This window comes from Heterocephalus glaber, unplaced genomic scaffold (genome assembly GCF_053883595.1).
Source record: "Heterocephalus glaber isolate CG9 unplaced genomic scaffold, H.glaber_assembly_v1.0 deba00001666, whole genome shotgun sequence".
Classification (NCBI taxonomy): Eukaryota; Metazoa; Chordata; class Mammalia; order Rodentia; family Bathyergidae; genus Heterocephalus; species Heterocephalus glaber.
The window spans coordinates 16,293,205-16,311,659 of NW_028258406.1; the positions used below are offsets into that span (position 1 = coordinate 16,293,205).

Consider the following 18,455-nt stretch of genomic DNA (forward strand, 5'->3'; position numbering starts at 1 on the left):
TAAAGGAAAAGAATGGAGGGCCGGGGATTTAGCTCAGTGGTGTCACCGCCTGGTTGCAAGGGCAAAGCCCTGAGTTCGATCCCTGGTACCAAAAAAAGGGAAAAGAATGGAAGCAGACAATATACCAAGGATGAGACTTAGGGGTGAACTCCAGGAAAAAGTCATGGGTGGAAAAGGGTCCATAGTCCATGTTTTGATAAAGTCGTTTTCTCAAAGCATAACTTTCAAAACAGCTCCCTTGTCACTGTCACTGTGGTCTCCTGTTACTGTTGCTATTTTGCTTACCATTTCACTGAATCTGTCACTAGAGGAGAGAACTGTGTAGCTGAGATACCAGGTCTACTTACCAACTTTGGCAAAAGCCTCTCTGAGCTCCATCATTTCCTCATCAGACACTGATCCTCTGGCCATTTTTACTGCTTTGTATAACAGATCCTGGAAGAAGAACATAGAGATGACTTTTGTACATCTTAATTCTTAAAGTACTATGTTTACAAGCAATGCCATTTATTAAATGAAGAAATGTTCCTCTGCATCCCGCATGATTTACCTCTAATGTAAGTCAGCAGTAGGCTTTTTCTTAACCCCTCATGTAGTGATCTCCAAAGAACAATGTTCAACAAATTCTCCCCTCCTTGTATACACAGACTGCCCCTCACATCAAGAGGTAGAGCTTATTTTCCAGTCCTTGAATTTGGGCTGATTTTGTAATTGCTTTGACCAAGAAGGTGCTAGAAATGATGCCTACAACTGGAAATTTCTGCTTCCTTCCTTCTGGAATTCTCATTTTTTGGGGATACTCCATTTGTTACCCAACTACCATGTTGTGAGATATTCAAACCACATAAAGAAGCCACAGTGAAGGAGAACCGGGTGATCTGGTTACCAGTCCTTGCTGAGCACCCAGCTGACAGTCAGCACTAAGTGCCAGCCACCCGACTAGGCCATTTTGGACTTTCTGGACCATTTGCGCTCTCAGATGACCACAGACCCAGCCAATATCACGAGGAACAAAAGAAAGAATTGAGCAGCTGTGCCTGGTCAATCACTAGAACACAGAGGATAAACTCTCTGAATTTTGGAGTAGTTTATCACACAGCAATTAACAACTAAAACATTTAACTTTTACATAAATTCCTTTTCAGAGATATCTTCATGACATATTTTAAATTAGTATGTTTGGCCTAACCAACAGATATATTTTACAAATTCAAAGGGAGTTAGTCAAAATTCTATGCATATTTAAGAATGGAGGAAAGGAAGCTGACCCTCTAATAACTGGAAGTCTGAAGTACTTTGTAGGTGTTTTGTTCTTTGTCTTGCTGAGAATCTTGCTAGAGCTTGAACAATTTCCTGTTCCCTGTGCATTACTGCTGCCCTCTAGCGTGGAGAAAGAGAATAATACAGAAAATGGATTAAGTTCTCTAAACCCCTAGCTAATCCTACACACACCAGCATAGTTCAAATGGGAGTTCCACTACAACTCATCTGATTTCCTGGTAGAGAGTTTATAAATGGAGTGGGAATGTGGAGGATGGAGTGTTTCTAAGTATAATTATATTTTGGTCATTCTAGTAAAATTACTGATTTTTTAAAATATTTCAAATTTCTGACTGGATGTTTTAAATTGATTTTCTTTTTAATATTTTCACGTCATTCTATAGTGTTCTTGTTCTCTATAGAAACCAACAATCACACAAAAAAGAAGTAGTTTTAACACTTAAATCTGTAGGTCAAAATTGCGTAACACTCAATTCTGTAAATCCATATCCACCACCCAATTTACTATCCTGACACATACAAATATCAGTGGTTTCAAACTTTTGGTTCCCCAAGCAACATTCTGTTAACATAAACCTTAAATGTAAATAAAAGTAAACACTCAGTACCACAAAAAAGTAAACAAATGAAAATAACATCTCTGAGAGTATTTGGTTGAAAAACTCCAGATATTCACCTGCCCTAAATTATATTTTGACTTTATCAACTTATTCATTGATGTGAACTTCAGGGAGTATGAAGTGAAATATCATAGAATTATATGTTATTATATTTGAATTTATTTTGGAATCCATATCAATTAATATTTTATTTTATTGTTATTTGCCTTATATATCTAAGAAGTATTGGTCCATTGGATTCTCTAGTGGAAGACAGAAACCATTGAGAGCTTAATTATATAAACAAACACAATCTCATTCACACATCACAATAACCTCTAAGAGACAGTATTATAGACAGCTAAGTTACATAGAAATATTATAGGTACTCAGAGAGGCTCTCCAGAGAGTCAGAACAAAGGTAAAACACATTACAATGGTGGCCGGAGATGCATCCGTTGGAGACCAAGCCTCAAGATAAAGAAGAAATGACCAAGCCTGCATACTTCCCCAAAGGACAAGATAAGGGGTAACACTTGGCCTAATGACATCTAGATAAATATCAGTCACTCCAGTGACCAAGACTTGTGGACCCATCATTTCCTAGAAAAAGTCTTTGTTCTCTCCACATACACTTGTTATGTGACTTGTTTCCCCACTGGGCCATTATTACCTAGATGACTATACTTGTAACTTTACTGGCTGATCATAGCTTTAACCCATGTTGTACCCATGGAGTTTTGCTCTATAAAACTTCTCTGTAACGTGGGGTCCATGGCTACCCATTTGAGATGCCTCCTGCCTCTCAGGAGCTATCCTCTCAATAAATATTTCCTACTTGTAACCTGCATTGTTCCTAGAATTCATTCTTCAGTTTTAGAGAACACAAACTCAGTGTATCAGACATCCAACAGGTTGGGAAGTATAGTATTTCTCTTATATCATTTGGAGGTCCTATTTCATCATCCCTGTATCATTTGGTGTAGGGATTATCTGACCAATCTCTCACAATCTCTCTCTCTCTCTTGTGCTGGGGATCAAATCCAGGTCCTTATATATGCAAAGCATGTACTCCCCACTAAGCTACACCCTCAGCCCATAGCATCATCTACCTATGCCCTGCTAAGAACCATTTTAAAGTAGTTTTCAAATTAGGGATAAGTTTTGGAACTTTGTTTCTGAATCACTGCCCAAGTCATAAATCTAAGAAGACAAATCTCAGATCGTTCATCTTGATCATGTCTGGCTACTAGTTTTTCAGTGAGCACCTAAATTTATTCCTTTTTTTTTTTTTGGTACCCGGGATTGAACTCGGGTCCTTGCGCTTGCGCAAAATTTATTAAATCTATAGTTGTAGACTCTCTAGACATTTGGCCAAAGAAAGTAGTGGCTTTAAATTATAAGATTTTTTTTAAATCATAAGAAAATCAAATAACTCCCCAAAGCTGAAAAAGCCACAATGCCTGTCCATTCCTTAGGTTGGCAAGTTTTGAATCTCTGCTTAAAGATAGCTGGTATTTTCCAGGTTAGTAGTGACAGGGAAATGATCTGACTCAAGCTCCCTGAAATATGAATACAGAAACCATCTGAAGGAGCTTACTATGGAACACAATGCTGAAGAATTTACAGATGTAATTATGTCCTCTTAAGTGTACGAGGGTGAACGGAATTTTCTTGTAGGGACTTTGTTACTGGTCATGAAAGAAGCAGTAAGGAGGAAAAGGTGGCCTGTCCAGATTTAGACACTTCTGGGCAGCAACACTGTCCTCATTGGTGTTGTGATTTAGTACACTGATGCCCAATTATGTAACCTGCTGGAATCACGGGGCATCTGCACCCCAGTGTCACATCACAAGGGACTCTTTTCAATGTGCCCCACTTTTCCTGCAACTTGACTCTGTAGTTGAAATAACACTGGATAGTCAGTACTCCAATTCTTAGCTCATTAATTTTGGTGTATACCCAGGAGGAAATTATACAGCTTCCAAAGTTCTCAAAGACCTATGAGTAATCCGAAACATATCAGCTAGAACAGGAATTTGCAACCTTTAGCATTAGACTGCAATGACTAAAGAAATGAAACATAAAACACATAACATTCCAAAGCAAAATAAAATCCCCATATATTTTTAAAGCGTGACAATATCCAAAGCCACCATGATATCAAAATAGCCAAGAAAAAAAACTTTGCTTTTCCTTAATCTTATCACCTTCATTTTACAGAGTAGACCCTTAAAAGAGAATCTAATTTTGAAAAAATGAAGTTATATATATATATAATATATATGACATATATATGCCTAACTTTTACATAGAGAACAATTCTGAAAATATATGTAAAATATGACTATTTAAAAAAAATAAAATAAAATTATAAACAGCCTCAAACGTAGATGGCCATTGAAGGAGACCCTTACTAATCCTTTTATTAAGCTAAAATCTCTAGATTGTCTTTTTCTTGTGAGACAGGCGGAGGCACCACTGAGCTAAATCCCTGGGCCCTTAGACTGTCTTTTTCTTTTCTGGCAAATACATGGATTCTCCCAAGGGCTGCTCTAGGATACAGAATTCTTATCTCCTCAGTCACTGATGCAAAGGCCAAGGGAGGAGGCAGGGTAGGGCCCTTCAAGCACAAACTTAATAGCTCTTCTCTGATATAATCTGGGGCCATGTCAACATTTGGGGGAAGCCAACGGGCAGGATTACTCCACTCCTGATTACCTTGACATAGCTCTGGAAGTTTTTGTGTTTGGCCATTCAGTGAGGGGGTTCTGAAGCTATGTAGAGCAAGGGAACCGTGCCCAGCTTTGTCATCAACTAAAGAGTTCTTACTCCCCACACACCCACACATGCTCCTAATTCCTTCGTTTTTTACCAAGTTGCCAAAGCCATCTTTTACTCCAGATGGTATGTGAAGACCCCTCTTAGAGCTTTGGCACCTCTCTCCTCCCATAGGCTACCAATGATACTCCTGGTACTAATATCTTGAAAATCCATAGTTACCATTCATTTCATATCATGCTCCAAGGACTTTAAGATCCATATTTCCTGATAAAAGTGCAGGGTATTCCAAATACATCTTTTCAAAAAGTTGAATATTATGGTCTAGCATGTTATTCACTACTGAATTATTACATCAATATCAAATGTTATTTATTCATTTTTCACTCCGCTGAACTGCCTATGGGAAAAGCACTGCTCTTTGCTGGAGTGGGAGGTACAAGCACTGGGGACACAAAAACTGGGTCTTCTGAAGCCCATAGTTCAACACTAAGCTTCAAATGCAACACATAGATTACAGCTACCTTATTGGAAATGATTAATACAATGGAAAATGCCCTCAAAATAAAAAATGAACATGCAAAAAGGCTGAACATAGAGAACAGAGGACAGAAAAAAACTAGATAAGAGATTAGCACAGAAACATCAAAAAAATAAAAATATCAAATGCGTAAGTCCCAGTCAGCCCATGCAATAAAGATACTGAGATAATTAACACATTTGAAGATCTCCAAAGGAACCCAAGCTGAAATAGGCAGGGAGTGGAGAACAGCACCCAGCTGGGCAGTGAGGAGGCCAAGGCTCCCACCTGCCTGTGTCACTTCAGACTCTACCTTGTCCTCTGGGCCTCGGTTTCCTCATCCAAGAGATGAAGTTTCTTTCATGTTAAAAGTTTCCAAATCCTATGAACTAGCCAACAAGTACGGGTACAAACTAGAACCAGGACAGGGAGCACTGCAAAGGAGCCAAGGAACAGCTGCTGTCACTCTGAGCAGTCAGGGCTGTGGGCCAGAGGGAGACTTCTCCTGTAAAGTGGTGTGTGTGGGGGGGCCTTCCTGGCCCTCTCCCCAGCTTAGCCCCACTGTGTTCTTGCTCTTACCTCGGCAGCAGGCAAGGCTTTGTCCAGTCATTTCCTTATGGACCCCAGGCAGATCCCTAGTTCTCAGCTGCTCAGCAGAGGGAAGTTACCAGAGCAGCATGTGGGACCTGTTTTCTGGGACGTCACTACATATGGCTTAAGGCACGCTGACCCAGTTCACTCCTGGTTTCTAGCCAAGGGAGTACGCCAACTGTCCCAGAAAGAGAGTCATATACTATTTGCTTAAAAATATCCAAATAAGGAAATTCCACAACTTCTCTAGTGTCTCACATCCCTACCTTGTAACCTAAATATTTTCAGATATGATTAAAGTTCCCTTTTTCTTGGGCTATTCCCAGAGGGACTTCAAGGAGCTCTTCAGTTCATTCAAATTCCATCACCTGCCCTGGGAATGGCCAGCAGGTCTATTTTTATTCTTTTAATCTACTTTCCTGGGGCTTATTTTCCAAATCTTTATTAGTTTCCTTGGCTAACTTCTGGGTCTATAACACTTTTCTTAAATAATGAGAGTCAAAATAAGAGTCACAGTGCAACCATTAGGGAAAGCAGTATGGAGATTCCTGAAAAACTTAAAAAGTAGAACTACCGGGCCGAGGATTTAGCTCAGTGTTTTCGCCGCCTGCTACACAAGTGCAAGGACCTGAGTTCGATCCCCGGTACCAAAAAAAAAAAAAAAAGTAGAACTACCATATGACCCAGTAATACCACGGACTGGGATATATTCAAAGGATAAATAAATAAAGGGTAAATAAATAAATGTATGGAGGCGACATTTGCACTCCCAACTTCACTGCCACACTATTCATGATGGCCAAAAAAGAGTAACAACCTAAGTGTCAACCAGTTACTGAATGCAAAAAGAAAGTATGTGTATGGTATAAACACAATGGGACACTATTCAGCCTTTTTAAAAATAAATTCTGTCATTTGCCAGAACTCAGATAAACCTGAAGTACATTGTGTTAAGGGAAATAAATTAGGCACAGAAGGACACATACCACATGATTTCACTCACTTGTGGACCCTAAAAAAGTTGAACTGTAGAAGTTGAGAGTAGAATGGTGGTTATGGAAGAGCAGGGCGGTCAATAGGTACATTGCTAAAATTAGAAGGAGTGTGTTCAAGGGAGATCTGATATACAAAATAGTGACTATGAATGACGGTGTATTACTCTCTCTCTCTCACTGGGGATTGGATCCAGGGCTTCACACTAAGCCACATTCCCAGCCCTTATTATTTTTTGAGACAGGGTCTCACTAAGTAGTCCATTCTGGGCTCTAATTTTACCACTCTCCTGCCTCAGCCTCCCGGAGTTCTGGTATTATAGGTATGTAGTCTTGTAAAAATTTAAGAGTTGATATAAACTGTTCTCATCGCAAAAAATGATAATGTGAGTCAATGCATTCATTAGGTTTAACCATTCTACAATGCATGTATATTTCAAAACATTATATTGTACATGATAAATATACACGATTGTATATGTCAATTTAAAAAAATCAATACATTTGGGAAATAAAGTACTTAGAAAACGACAACAAAAAATATAATAGAAACTCTATTTGAATAAGCAGAAACTGGATGATAGATATAAGGGGATTTTATGTATTATCTTTGCAAGTTTTTATAAGTCAAATTATTCCAACATGAGCAGTTTAAAGAGAAAAGAATAAGAGAGGTAGAGTGTTTACCTGAATGTAATTGGCACATGACTACCTGGACTCTGGTAATTCTAAATGTCTACCACTAAGCAAATTCACATTTATACAGTTATTCCTTCCACTGACACCTGCCAAGTGTCTGCTAAATAGCAGGTCCTAGGTTAAATGCTGACAACATAAAGATGAGATATGGAACCAGAGAGTCACTAGTAGAGGGACTTCTTAAATCTATAGGAAGACCTTAAAATTACTCTTTCCTGAGGAGCCAAAGATGATCCCAGAGGACATGATCCTGGACCTGATGCTAAACTTTGAACATGTCTTCCACAGTTCTCATGATGGAAACCTAATCTTCAATGCATCAGTGTTGAGAGGTGGGGTCCCGTGGAAGGAGTTAAGACAGAGCTTTTGTGATCAGTTACTGTCATGATGCCAGGAGTTGCTTATTTGAAGAGAGCAGTGTGGCCCCTTCTCCCTTTTTTGCATTGCCCTCTTGCCCTCCTCCTTCTACCATGGGCTGATGCAACCAGGAGGCCCTCACTGCATGTGGCCCCTCAGCCATGACTGTACCAGCCTCCAAAGCTGTGAGAAATAAATCTCTTATTTACAAGGGATCCCATCTCAGGTACTCTGTTTTGTGGGAGGAAATGGACTTAGATTCTAATAGATGAGTGTTGGAGACCACTTGAAGATCAGCCTTTTTCCTTCGTTATAAGGGATTGTTAATCCATATTCTTTCTGTAGGAAGCCTATCTATTTAGTTAGCCAAAGGACAAATGAGGAGACCAGATAGAAGACAACAGCAGCAGCTAATGTTTGCTGAATGATTAAAATGTTTTATATGCATGATCACATTTAATTCGTAACACAGTCCTATGGAGTATTATTCTTACCCTACTTTACAGATGAGGAAACTGAGGTTAAACAACTGATCCAGAATCACACAGCTCTGAACTGGAACAGTCTCCTGGCTTTCCTAGCACCACTGACCTTTGGATTCTTGTATCTCAAAGTACTTTGCCCTTCTTTAGGCTTACCCTGAAGGAAACTCCAAAAGGTCAAAGCTCTGACCCCATGTTTATTATAGTTACACATGCTTCTGTAAGATTTTATTCAGAACTGTGCTCTTCAGGGGAATTCTACGTTTCTCTTGAGCTTCTCAACATCTTAAAGGAAGTGGTAAGAGCAATTTACTATCAGGGTTGATCTTTCCTGCCTCTGTGCCCCTGGCTCTGATGGATAGGAGTCCTCGCTATCAGTGGCTTCCACACCTCAGTCATCCACTGATGTTCTATAAAGCATTTGCCTTGTCCTAAGTACTTAAAATACAAAGATGAACAGGGAAGAATCAATGTCCTTGAGGGGCACAGTCTAGTGAAGGAAAATTGTCAAGCAAACAAAAGGCTACACCACCATGAGTACTTTAAAGAGAGTATCATCTTGGTTCTGTGGGAGAACAGAAGAGGGAGCACTTAACTTGGACAGGAAGGGGTCCTGAGTTCAATTCCTGGTACCAAAAAAAAAAAAAAAAAACTTGGAAAGGAAGGGAAGGGAGGAGAAGGGGAAGGTTTTCCAAAGAAGGTAATATTGATCATTGAGCTAAATCTTAGAGAATTAGTAGACATTTTCCAAGTCAACAAAATGCAAAGAGCTCTTCAGCCAGACAAAACAGCTCTTTAAAGGAGGAGAAAGGAAAGAGCATACAGAGGATATGGTTACAGGTGTGCTGAAGCCAGAAGTGCAGGAGGTGAGTGCCAGAAGATGCTGGGGAGGTACCTCACTAGCTCTTGTTTTCAAGAGAAACCCTCGGTGACTGAGGCTATACCCTAAGGCTCACTGCATTCACTGAAGGTTATAAGAATGCAAACAACAAAACTATTCTGCCCAGAACCATTTTTGTTGTTTTGTGTGTACATCAGTTCCTCCTTGTGTCACCATCCCCCATTTAGAAAGCATTGTAAAGTGAAGCAGGAACTAGAGCTCTTAGACATGGGAAAGTGGAACATTAGAGAATGAGGTTATTCCCTAAAGTCTCAAGGTGAGTTAGTGACAAAAAAGAAGTGGAATCTCCAGAGCCTTAGTTCAGTGTAGCCGTGTTATGAGAAAACACATTGATATTTTAGGAATTAAAAGGTTGGAAAGAAAACCAACCAACTTGAGATGCACAGTCCATTTAAGGAAAGGAAGGGTGATAAGAGGGAAGGAAGAGTGGAAATTAAAATAAAATTTAAAAGGATTAGACTTTTTACAAAATTATCTTGGGGAACACACCTCAATTTCAACTATAAGTCATAAGAAATATTATAGTCGCCACCTAAATGTCACATGTCATTGTGCATGTATGATTTCACATCCATGCTCTGCCTCTAAAAGTCTGGCTTGCTTTGGCTCTTGTAGCATATGTCTCATCCAGAGTCCTAGAAGCCCCTACAGGTACTGCAGGTCTGGCAAGTGACACGAGAGGCCACTAGAATTGAGATTAGCTGATTTCAAGTTGAACAGTGAAGGGGCTCTGGGCTCTGCCTTGCCTAAAATACTGACTGTGGAAAGTACCTTCTCACAGTTGAGGAAGTGTGGCCAGAATAGAAAATGTGCAATAATTTTAAGCCCAACCACATCCATCATGAGTCATGAGGAGGAAAGAGACCTTGGGGACCTACGGGGAGACCACCGGGGCATGGGATGCAGGGGCAGCTTCAGTCAGCCTATGTGTTCTCCCACCTGCTCTTCTCTGCCTGATTATCCAGACATTTTTCTCCACTGTAGTTTGAGCTGAAAAACGGTAAGACAGTATTTAGGAAACATTTATGTATCAGGAGCTCTTATTTATTCTTAATAGTGTGACTTCATTTTCAGCAGCCTCCTTGGAGCTGTTTCTTTAGAATCTCCAATGACAAGCTCATTTTAAGGAAAAAAAAGACAAAACAAAGATTTACAGATAAATTAAGGCAAGCAATTTGTATTAATTTGATGGCTGTACTTATCTTGACTTTTTAAGAAAGCCACTACTGATTGCAAATATTTACAATGGGATGTGCTCTAACATTTTTAATTTTAAGTTGCAAAAAAAGAAATTCAAGTGGCTAAGCAGGCTAGTCTAGTAATTTCATAACTGTTATTTTAAAGACACTTAAGGACTTTGTACCATAAAATTCTCAAGCATTCATTTGTTTTTCAAATGTTTGGCATACCAGCAGATCAATAAAAGGTAGTATTAGGACCTCTTCCTGATAGAAAACATGGCATTAGGAATAATCACTCAATATTCAATCACAGAAAGGAATATTTAGACTGATTATGAGGAGTCATCATGGTTTGCAGCCTTAAGAAATTTCCCACATAAAGTGAAAAGGAGGCAAGGTTTGAATCTTGACTCTTCAAGGTAGCCCTCCTTAAATGCAAGTTTGGTCATCTGTAATAGGAAATAATAACGCCAACTTTACATAGGTAGGCATTTGTGGAGATGAAAGAGTGACTATATTTCAATTACTCAGCATGATCTAGCAAAGGGAGTGACACTGGGTGTCTCAGCTGTACACATAGACTGATTACATAGGGAAATGAAGGGGACAGTGGGCCAAAGACATCCCCAGAAGACGGTAATTGTCTGATTTTACACATGAACAGTCTGAGCTTCAGAGGATGAAGAGATGTCCACTAAAGGCTGAAATATGAATCCAACACCGTCTACATTTACTCTCTTTTCCTGATACAACTGTCTCTTTCATCCATGAGACCAGCAAACGTTCAGCTTTCAGAACCTCTAAAACACCTACAAGCTTGCAAGGCAGGTGGCGGCACCACTGAGCTAAATCCCCAGCCCCTAAAACACCTACAAGTTTAAAAAAAAAAAAAAAAGACATTGGTATGATATTGGAGGGGGAATTGAAGCACTGGAAGTGAAAGCAGGTGTGGGAGATGCAAGGGTAAAATCACACGATCATCACCAGACAGCTACAGTGTTGCCACTGCCATTCTCAATGATCACAGGAAAAACACAAATAATTAGTGATCTATTCATGAAGTCTCCACACAAAAGACAATGAGGGAGGGGGATATTTAAAACAGTCCTCCAAGGTGCTCACTGTATTCCATCTTTCCAAAGGGGACAGTTTTAGATGTTTATAAGTCATTGGAAATACTGCAAGAATTTCAATTTACATTTTTAAGACGAAGGGTGCTCAACAATGAAAAGCTGTATATGTGTTCACTTTTTTCTTACTTTCCCTTTGAATCTGTTGCCTCGCTTTTCCCATATGGAGTTTATATACCACTCTTCTTTCTTTAAGTGTGTGCTTATGGTGAAGGTAAACCAGGTGGAGTATCCCTTATCCAAAATGCTTGGGATCAGAAGTGTTTCAGATTTCAGAGATTTTTTTGGATTTTGGAATATTTGCATTAGACCCAGTTGAGCATCCCTAATCCAAAACCAAAATACTCCAAAATCCAAGCCTTTTTGAATGTTGTAACAGCACTCAAAAGTTTTGAATTTCAGAGCATTTTAGACTTCAGCTTTTCAGTTTAGGGATGTTCAACCTGTAGGTACCAATGATGTCAAGGGGGTAAAAATGACCTATATTTTGGAATTTCCAATCTGAGATTAGTTATTCCTGATTCCAAATTCTGAGGAAGAATAAACAGGGAGAACATGAAATTTTATACAAATACATTTATGCAGCTCTTTACTTCATATATTTGGATATATAACTTTTATAAAAGTTAGTGATAACTACCAGACTGAGGGATCAAAATCTAGGGTATTATTTAAGTGCATAGTAATTATTTCATTAATTCACTTCCCTCTGGAAAGCAACCAGAGAAAAAATGAAAACAAACTATTTGGTAAGTTGCAATTCACATTCGTAATTTATCTGCTGTTGAATTTGTTGTCTTCATTTTCCTACCGTGGAGAACATAATCTCTTTTCTACCCTCGCTCAGGCATCAGGAAGATTTTGTGTGTGTGTGTGCGTGTGTTGGGATGTTCATCTGTACATGTAACTGGCACTAGACTAAAACAAGAATCAATGCTGTAAACCACAGAGCTGTGGCTTTGCTAGTTCCTCAATTTAACAGCTTTTCCTTCTGCCAGAAAAAACAACGTGCCCATATTTGAGAAATAGTCTCCTTGTAGCTTGTAGATGACACTGCCTTGGCTCTGATGAACAAAACTTACTTTAACTCTATAAGTGGGTCATTTTTAACTTCTATTCTACTCACAATTAAAATCATCTTTCATTCTTTCACAGTTTTTAGGACACGTATATTTGGCCATTACTGTACAATTATAGATGTGTGTACGTGGGTATAATACTAAATTTATTCATGACTATCAGTCACAACAGACCAGAAAATGTGGATGCTATTTGACTACAATAATTCTAAACTTCTAAGACTAAAATCTTTTTAAAGTTTTGGGGGTGGATATGTAGAGGCCTGTAAGCTAGTAAAAACCAGATAGTCAAGTTGTTATGGCTTATTCTAGATGTCCCCTAAGGCCTCATATACTCATAGGTGGGGCTTTGGAGAGGTGACTGGATAAGGGGGGTGGGATTCTCATCAGTGAATTAGTCCACCCATGAGTTTATAACTAAGTGTGATGCTGAGAGGTGGAGTTGGGTTAGAAGAGATGGGTCACTGGGGGTGTGGCCTGGGTCGACCTCTCCTCTCGGTTCCCTCAACTTTTTCTGCCTCTTGGATGCCATGCCATGAGCATTCACGTCCACCATGCCCCTCTGCCACCCTCCCAGCAGGATATGGACTGAAACCTCTGCAAACTAAGCCACAGTAAACTTCTTCTTGCTTAAATTGGTGTTGGGTATTGTGTTTCAGTGATGAGAAAGTGATGAAGACAGAAGTGTACAGAAGGGATGAGTACGTTATGATGATTATAACACAGAATAGTCTGTTTTATAAAAGCAATTAGAATGTGGAGACACTTTTCCATGGGAAATTATGATTATTTGAGCTCAACTTGAGAGCTTAAGCACATATAAGAACCATGGATTACAAAAAACAAAAGAAAATTCTTATACAAAAAAACAGATAATAGCACAAAACTTTCTTTTCAATAAACTAAAAGGACCTAGTGGTATAAATGAAACAACTTAGCATATATATTGAAATATTTTTGAAACCACAGAATATATAATTTGGGGATTAGAACTTCTCCCTTTTTGGAAGAGTCTTTTATCTATGATTTGTACTCTAACGTTTTGGTCATTCTTTTAATATTATGGTATAGTGTATTAACTAATGTTATTCTTTTTTTTTTTTTTGGTAGAGGATCGAACTCGGGACCTTGCACTTGCAAGGCAGGCACTGAAACCACTGAGCTAAATCCCCAGCCCTAACTAATGTTATTCTTTAGTTATGAAATTTTCCTTTATTTTTTCATAGAAGACTTTCTAAAAAAATATTTTATTAATATCTACTTGTATTACATTGAAATAAGGTTTTTTAAAAAACATGGATTACTGTGTATTTGTATCAGGAGGCTATCCTGGTATTTGATAGTTGATACAACATTGATTCAATCATAGAAAATGAATGAATGAACTCATCTTCAAATATGTAGATGATACTAGGACCTACTTCACAGGATTACTGTGATGACTAAATGCTTTATTTTAGTTAAAGCACTTAGAAAACTGCCCATTAAAAGTAAGTAGTATATAATTACTAGCTATTACTGTTAGGGTGAAAAATTGAAACTCCTCTCCTATTGCTTGCAATATCTTACAAGATGGAGCAATGATGCAATTTCTGGGGAGACTGGTGTAATTATTGAAACTGACAAATGAAAACAACAGGAAGAGTCAATAGTACAGGACAGGAAGGGGAACTAAGAGGGTACTGAGGAAAGCAACAGGGAGATGCCACCTGGGGAGAAATGTGGGTTCAGCAGCTGGATGGAAATGCCTTAGGAGACAGATATCTAACCAAGAGGTAACTTCTTAGAACTTCAAAGTGAAACATTAACACTTTTGATTTAAAAAGTATATTGCCATCTAGCAAAACAGGGACACTGAAACTCTTCAAATATGCTGACACTGATTAGTTTCACATTTTGACAGATCCTAATTCCAACTGTTACTTCTGCAATGCTCAATATGCAGATGGAATAGTATCATTTTACTGGGTATCTGTGACCTGGGAAACTACCAGGAAAAAAAAAATCCTAGGGAGTTAATCTAACTAATGTTATTACGTATAAACTCTATTAGTCATAAAATCAATGCTTGACTCTTTATAATCTTTCAAGTAAATTTTCTGATTTTGTTTTACCTAACCTGATTTTAAAATGTTTGCTGTCTCTCCTGAATACACAGGGAGGCCTGTACTCTTTAGGCAAGAAGAAGCTGACTGAGTAAAAGTTAATGATATCTCCTATTGTGCTGTGTCATCAAAAAAGCCCATCCATTATTGGGTACACAGTTTAAGGAAGGATTCCTAACTTTTAGTTCAATGAATGTTTTCAGACGAAAATGATAAAATTATGATATTTCCTGTATGCTAAGGTCACTATGATTTCTTGAGATCAGTATCCTTTTGCTGCTTCCAGGCTGCCACGAAGAGTAGGACTTTAGGGCCAGGGATTTAGCTCAGTGGTTCCACTGCCTGTCTCGCAAGCACAAAGTCCAGAGTTCGATCCCTGGTACCAAAAAAAAAAAAAGAGTAGGGCTTTAACAAAAACGAAGCATAATAGATGCAGAACATTACATTATCATTGGGCCTTTGTTTTTGGCGATCACTGTGGTGACTCAGTAAATATCAAGCTAATAAGTGAAATTGACACTTCCATGCCTAGGTACCAAACTGCTAAAATCTATTTGTGATAAATGTTCATTTCAATAAATATTATTAGCACCTACTATGTGCCAAGAGAGATGAGAGGCTCAGTGTTGTCAGCAAATACGTACTGGAAACTAAAACAATATGATCAAATGGTGCATTTATTCTAAGATAAAAGCATTAAGTAAACACATACACATATACAGCCATGAATAGGGGCAAGGGAGAGCAGGGAAAAGGTTTCTAAAGGGGGATGTTTCCTGAAGCAAGCCTTGAAAAATGATTAGAAGTTTTACAAATAAAGAAGAAAACCAATTGAAAGAAACAGTTGGGGTGAAAAGGAGTGAAAGAGCACAGCACATTCTGGTGGCTTGTGGTCTGGTGCACCTAGAACGTGGGTAAGTGAGGGGGCTGGGAAGAGGACGGGAGGGCTAAAGCAGAAGGAAGTGACAAGAAATGGGGTTGGGGAAGTGGGTTAAAGCAAGTTTGTGAAGGTACAAAATACTGTGGTACAATTGTACATTAACTAAAAGAAAATACTTTATTCCATTAGTACACAAAATCCGCAATGATATCTATAAAAAATAAAACTGCAAATTTCTTTCTTCCCTTTCTCTCACTCTCTTTTTTGTCTTCCTCTTTCTGTCTCTCATTCTCTCTTTCAAAACGGTGAGTGCAAGATGGCTTTGGTCAGCTTCAGTCATGAAAGTCTGTCTGCAGTCTTCTCCACTGGGGGCAAGGCTCTGGCAAGGCACTGGCTGCCTGGGTGGAGGTTCTGGCGATGGACACTTTCAGCCCAGGACCTCAAATCCTGGCCATCGTCTGCCCCACCCTGACTGCCAACTGCTTATGACCTTGGGTCAGCCCCTCCAAATCCTAAACTCACACCTGTCCTGAAAAGGTAGTTGAGAGGATGAGGTCCTGCATGAAGAGGGGCTGCACATCCTGAGTACTTAGGATCCAGTGTTATTAATTTAGCCAGCCCTCCATATACCAGCGTCTGCATCCATAGATTCAATCTACTTTAGATAAAAATTCTTCTGAAAAAATATTGTATCTGTACTGATACAATATAGCTATTTACACAGCATTCACATTGTATTAAGTAATCTAGAGATGATTTAAATTGTACAGAAAGATGTGTGCAGGTTACATGCAAATAGTGTGCCATTTTAGATAAGGGATTTGAGCACCTGCAGATTTTGGTATCCACAGAGGTCCTTTTCTCGTCCTAATTTAAATTTATACATCTAAATGAGATTAATTTCTTGACCTTCCCTCTCCAAAAGTTTCAGAGGTGGAATTATAAATAAAATTAAAACACTGAAATTATTTCCTTCATTGCTGATTGTTTCAAGGCATAATTTACAAAGGAGATAAAAATGTAAATGCTACAAAGAGAAGCATCCCTGTGATTGCTAACGAAATGTCCTCCTGAGCACCAGTCTGTTCCACCACACCAGTGCCTCTTCAAAGGATTAGACCCAGAAAAATTCTCCTGACAGGATTAGGGGTGAATGGGAATAGAGAGGACTGGATACATTATTACCTACCAGGTGGGTGCTTTAGCAATCTAAATTTGACTTAAATTAATTTTACTCTTTTCTAAAAGTAAGTAAATACATTTTTCACATCCTAATTTATTTCATTTTCATTATTATTTTTTACTGAAATAAAACAGCATATTTTTTAGTCTTGTCTAGGGTTAACCTTCCTTCCTTCCTTCTCTTCCTTCCTAGATCCCACATTTTTGCTAGTTTAAAATTATTCAGGTAAGAAATATAGAACAATATTGATGGTCACATTTTGTAACTTCCACAAATTCACATTATTGGATAAAATGCTAATTCCATTCAAACATGCTTGTATGTTCAAATGTGTCTTTAAATAATTTTACCTAACAAAAACCAATTATAATTCATTATAAATTTGAATCAAGATGTGTATTGATGAGTTGACTTTATTGCTTACTGAGACTTTTTCAAAAAGTTGTCCTGAGGACTAATTTAGAAAACAAATTGATTAAGAAACATTGGGTTTCGATAAGATGTTGCTTAAGGTATACATTTCCAGTCTGAATACCTTTTATATTTATCATCTGTCAATGGTTCTTATTATTTTTTATAGTAATAATAAAATAAAAGTTGATACTACAAGATTCAAAGTCTCGCTGTTTCAGCAAATTTCTAGAATATCCCATATCAACTTTATAAAAATTTCTATTCTAGACATAAGGCTTTCTTCCAGAATTTAACTGAGTATTCATTTATATAGCCATAAGTATTACCAAATAATTCAGATAATCCTACAAAAACAGTACAATTGAGCAATCCAAATTGCTTTTATTTTTAAAGAATAAATGGAGAAGAGGAGACTTCTAATTTTGTGTGGTTATTAAGCACACCCATTAAAAACTCTTGGTGCCAAATCAAATAATCAGTATCACATTCGATAATATAAGGCCTGAGATGTTAATACAGCCACTAAAAAAAAGTTTCAGAAAAACAGAACCACAGCAGCCAAAATTAAACCACCCCCATTATGCCAATGAGTAGTACCGTCTAAATGATCAATATGCACTTTCCTGAAAACATTTTAAAGCAGATAAAATCCCAGTAAACAGCCTTCCTGAAGTAAAGCAATAGACTTAAATCAGAATATAATTTTGTTTAAAAAAGGGGCGGGGGAATCCCATAGTTTTGGGCAAGTGATAACTGATTAATTTGAGGAGAACCCAACCCAAGCAGCCCAGGTTCCCCATCTAGGGCGTTTACACAAGGGGGCGGCACATTTCCTGGTCCTCAGAGGAGCTAGGGGTTCAGGTGACAGGTACTCCCAGTTCCAGGCCGTTGAAAGTAAGATTCACAATCCACAGAAACAGAGGCAAACACCATCACGAGCATTTAGAAAAGTCAAAAAGATATGAAGAAAATTTACCTTGTAGAAACCGTCCTTGGTTGAACTGGTGTGCGACCAGAAACCTCCTCTTTTCTGATTTGCAGAACAGCTTTGTCAAGCCCAAGTGTGTGGTCACAAGGCAGGAAGTGACTAGAATGACAAATCATCAGCCAGGAAAGAAATAGATTTTGTCTTTATAAGGACATTTTACTTAACTTTGTTTTCTCATGTCCCCTCCTCCCCAAAAAATCACCTGACAGAATAGGTCACACTGGAATTCAGATGTCTCTTACCACTTCCTCTTAAGCATTTTTCTACCTCCTCTCCTGCCTTTCTCTTACAG

The 18,455-nt window shown here is 38.4% G+C and overlaps 1 protein-coding gene across 3 annotated transcripts in view; it reads right to left on the bottom strand.

Moving 5' to 3' along the window:
• The window catches only part of Lcp1 (lymphocyte cytosolic protein 1), a 92,995-nt gene that overhangs the window by 35,677 nt on the left and 38,863 nt on the right, over positions 1 to 18,455 (bottom strand). For 2 of the 3 annotated variants that reach the window (XM_021257865.2, XM_004844204.4), the window contains 2 exons: positions 18,152 to 18,262; positions 348 to 435 (listed from right to left, as the gene is read on the bottom strand). In XM_021257865.2, the coding sequence (XP_021113524.1) occupies positions 348 to 411 (64 nt within the window). In that variant the 5' untranslated portion in view covers positions 412 to 435; positions 18,152 to 18,262. Of the gene's footprint in view, positions 1 to 347; positions 436 to 1,268; positions 1,376 to 18,151; positions 18,263 to 18,455 lie in introns of those variants that run through there. The other variant, XM_087197337.1, reaches the window with a different exon arrangement.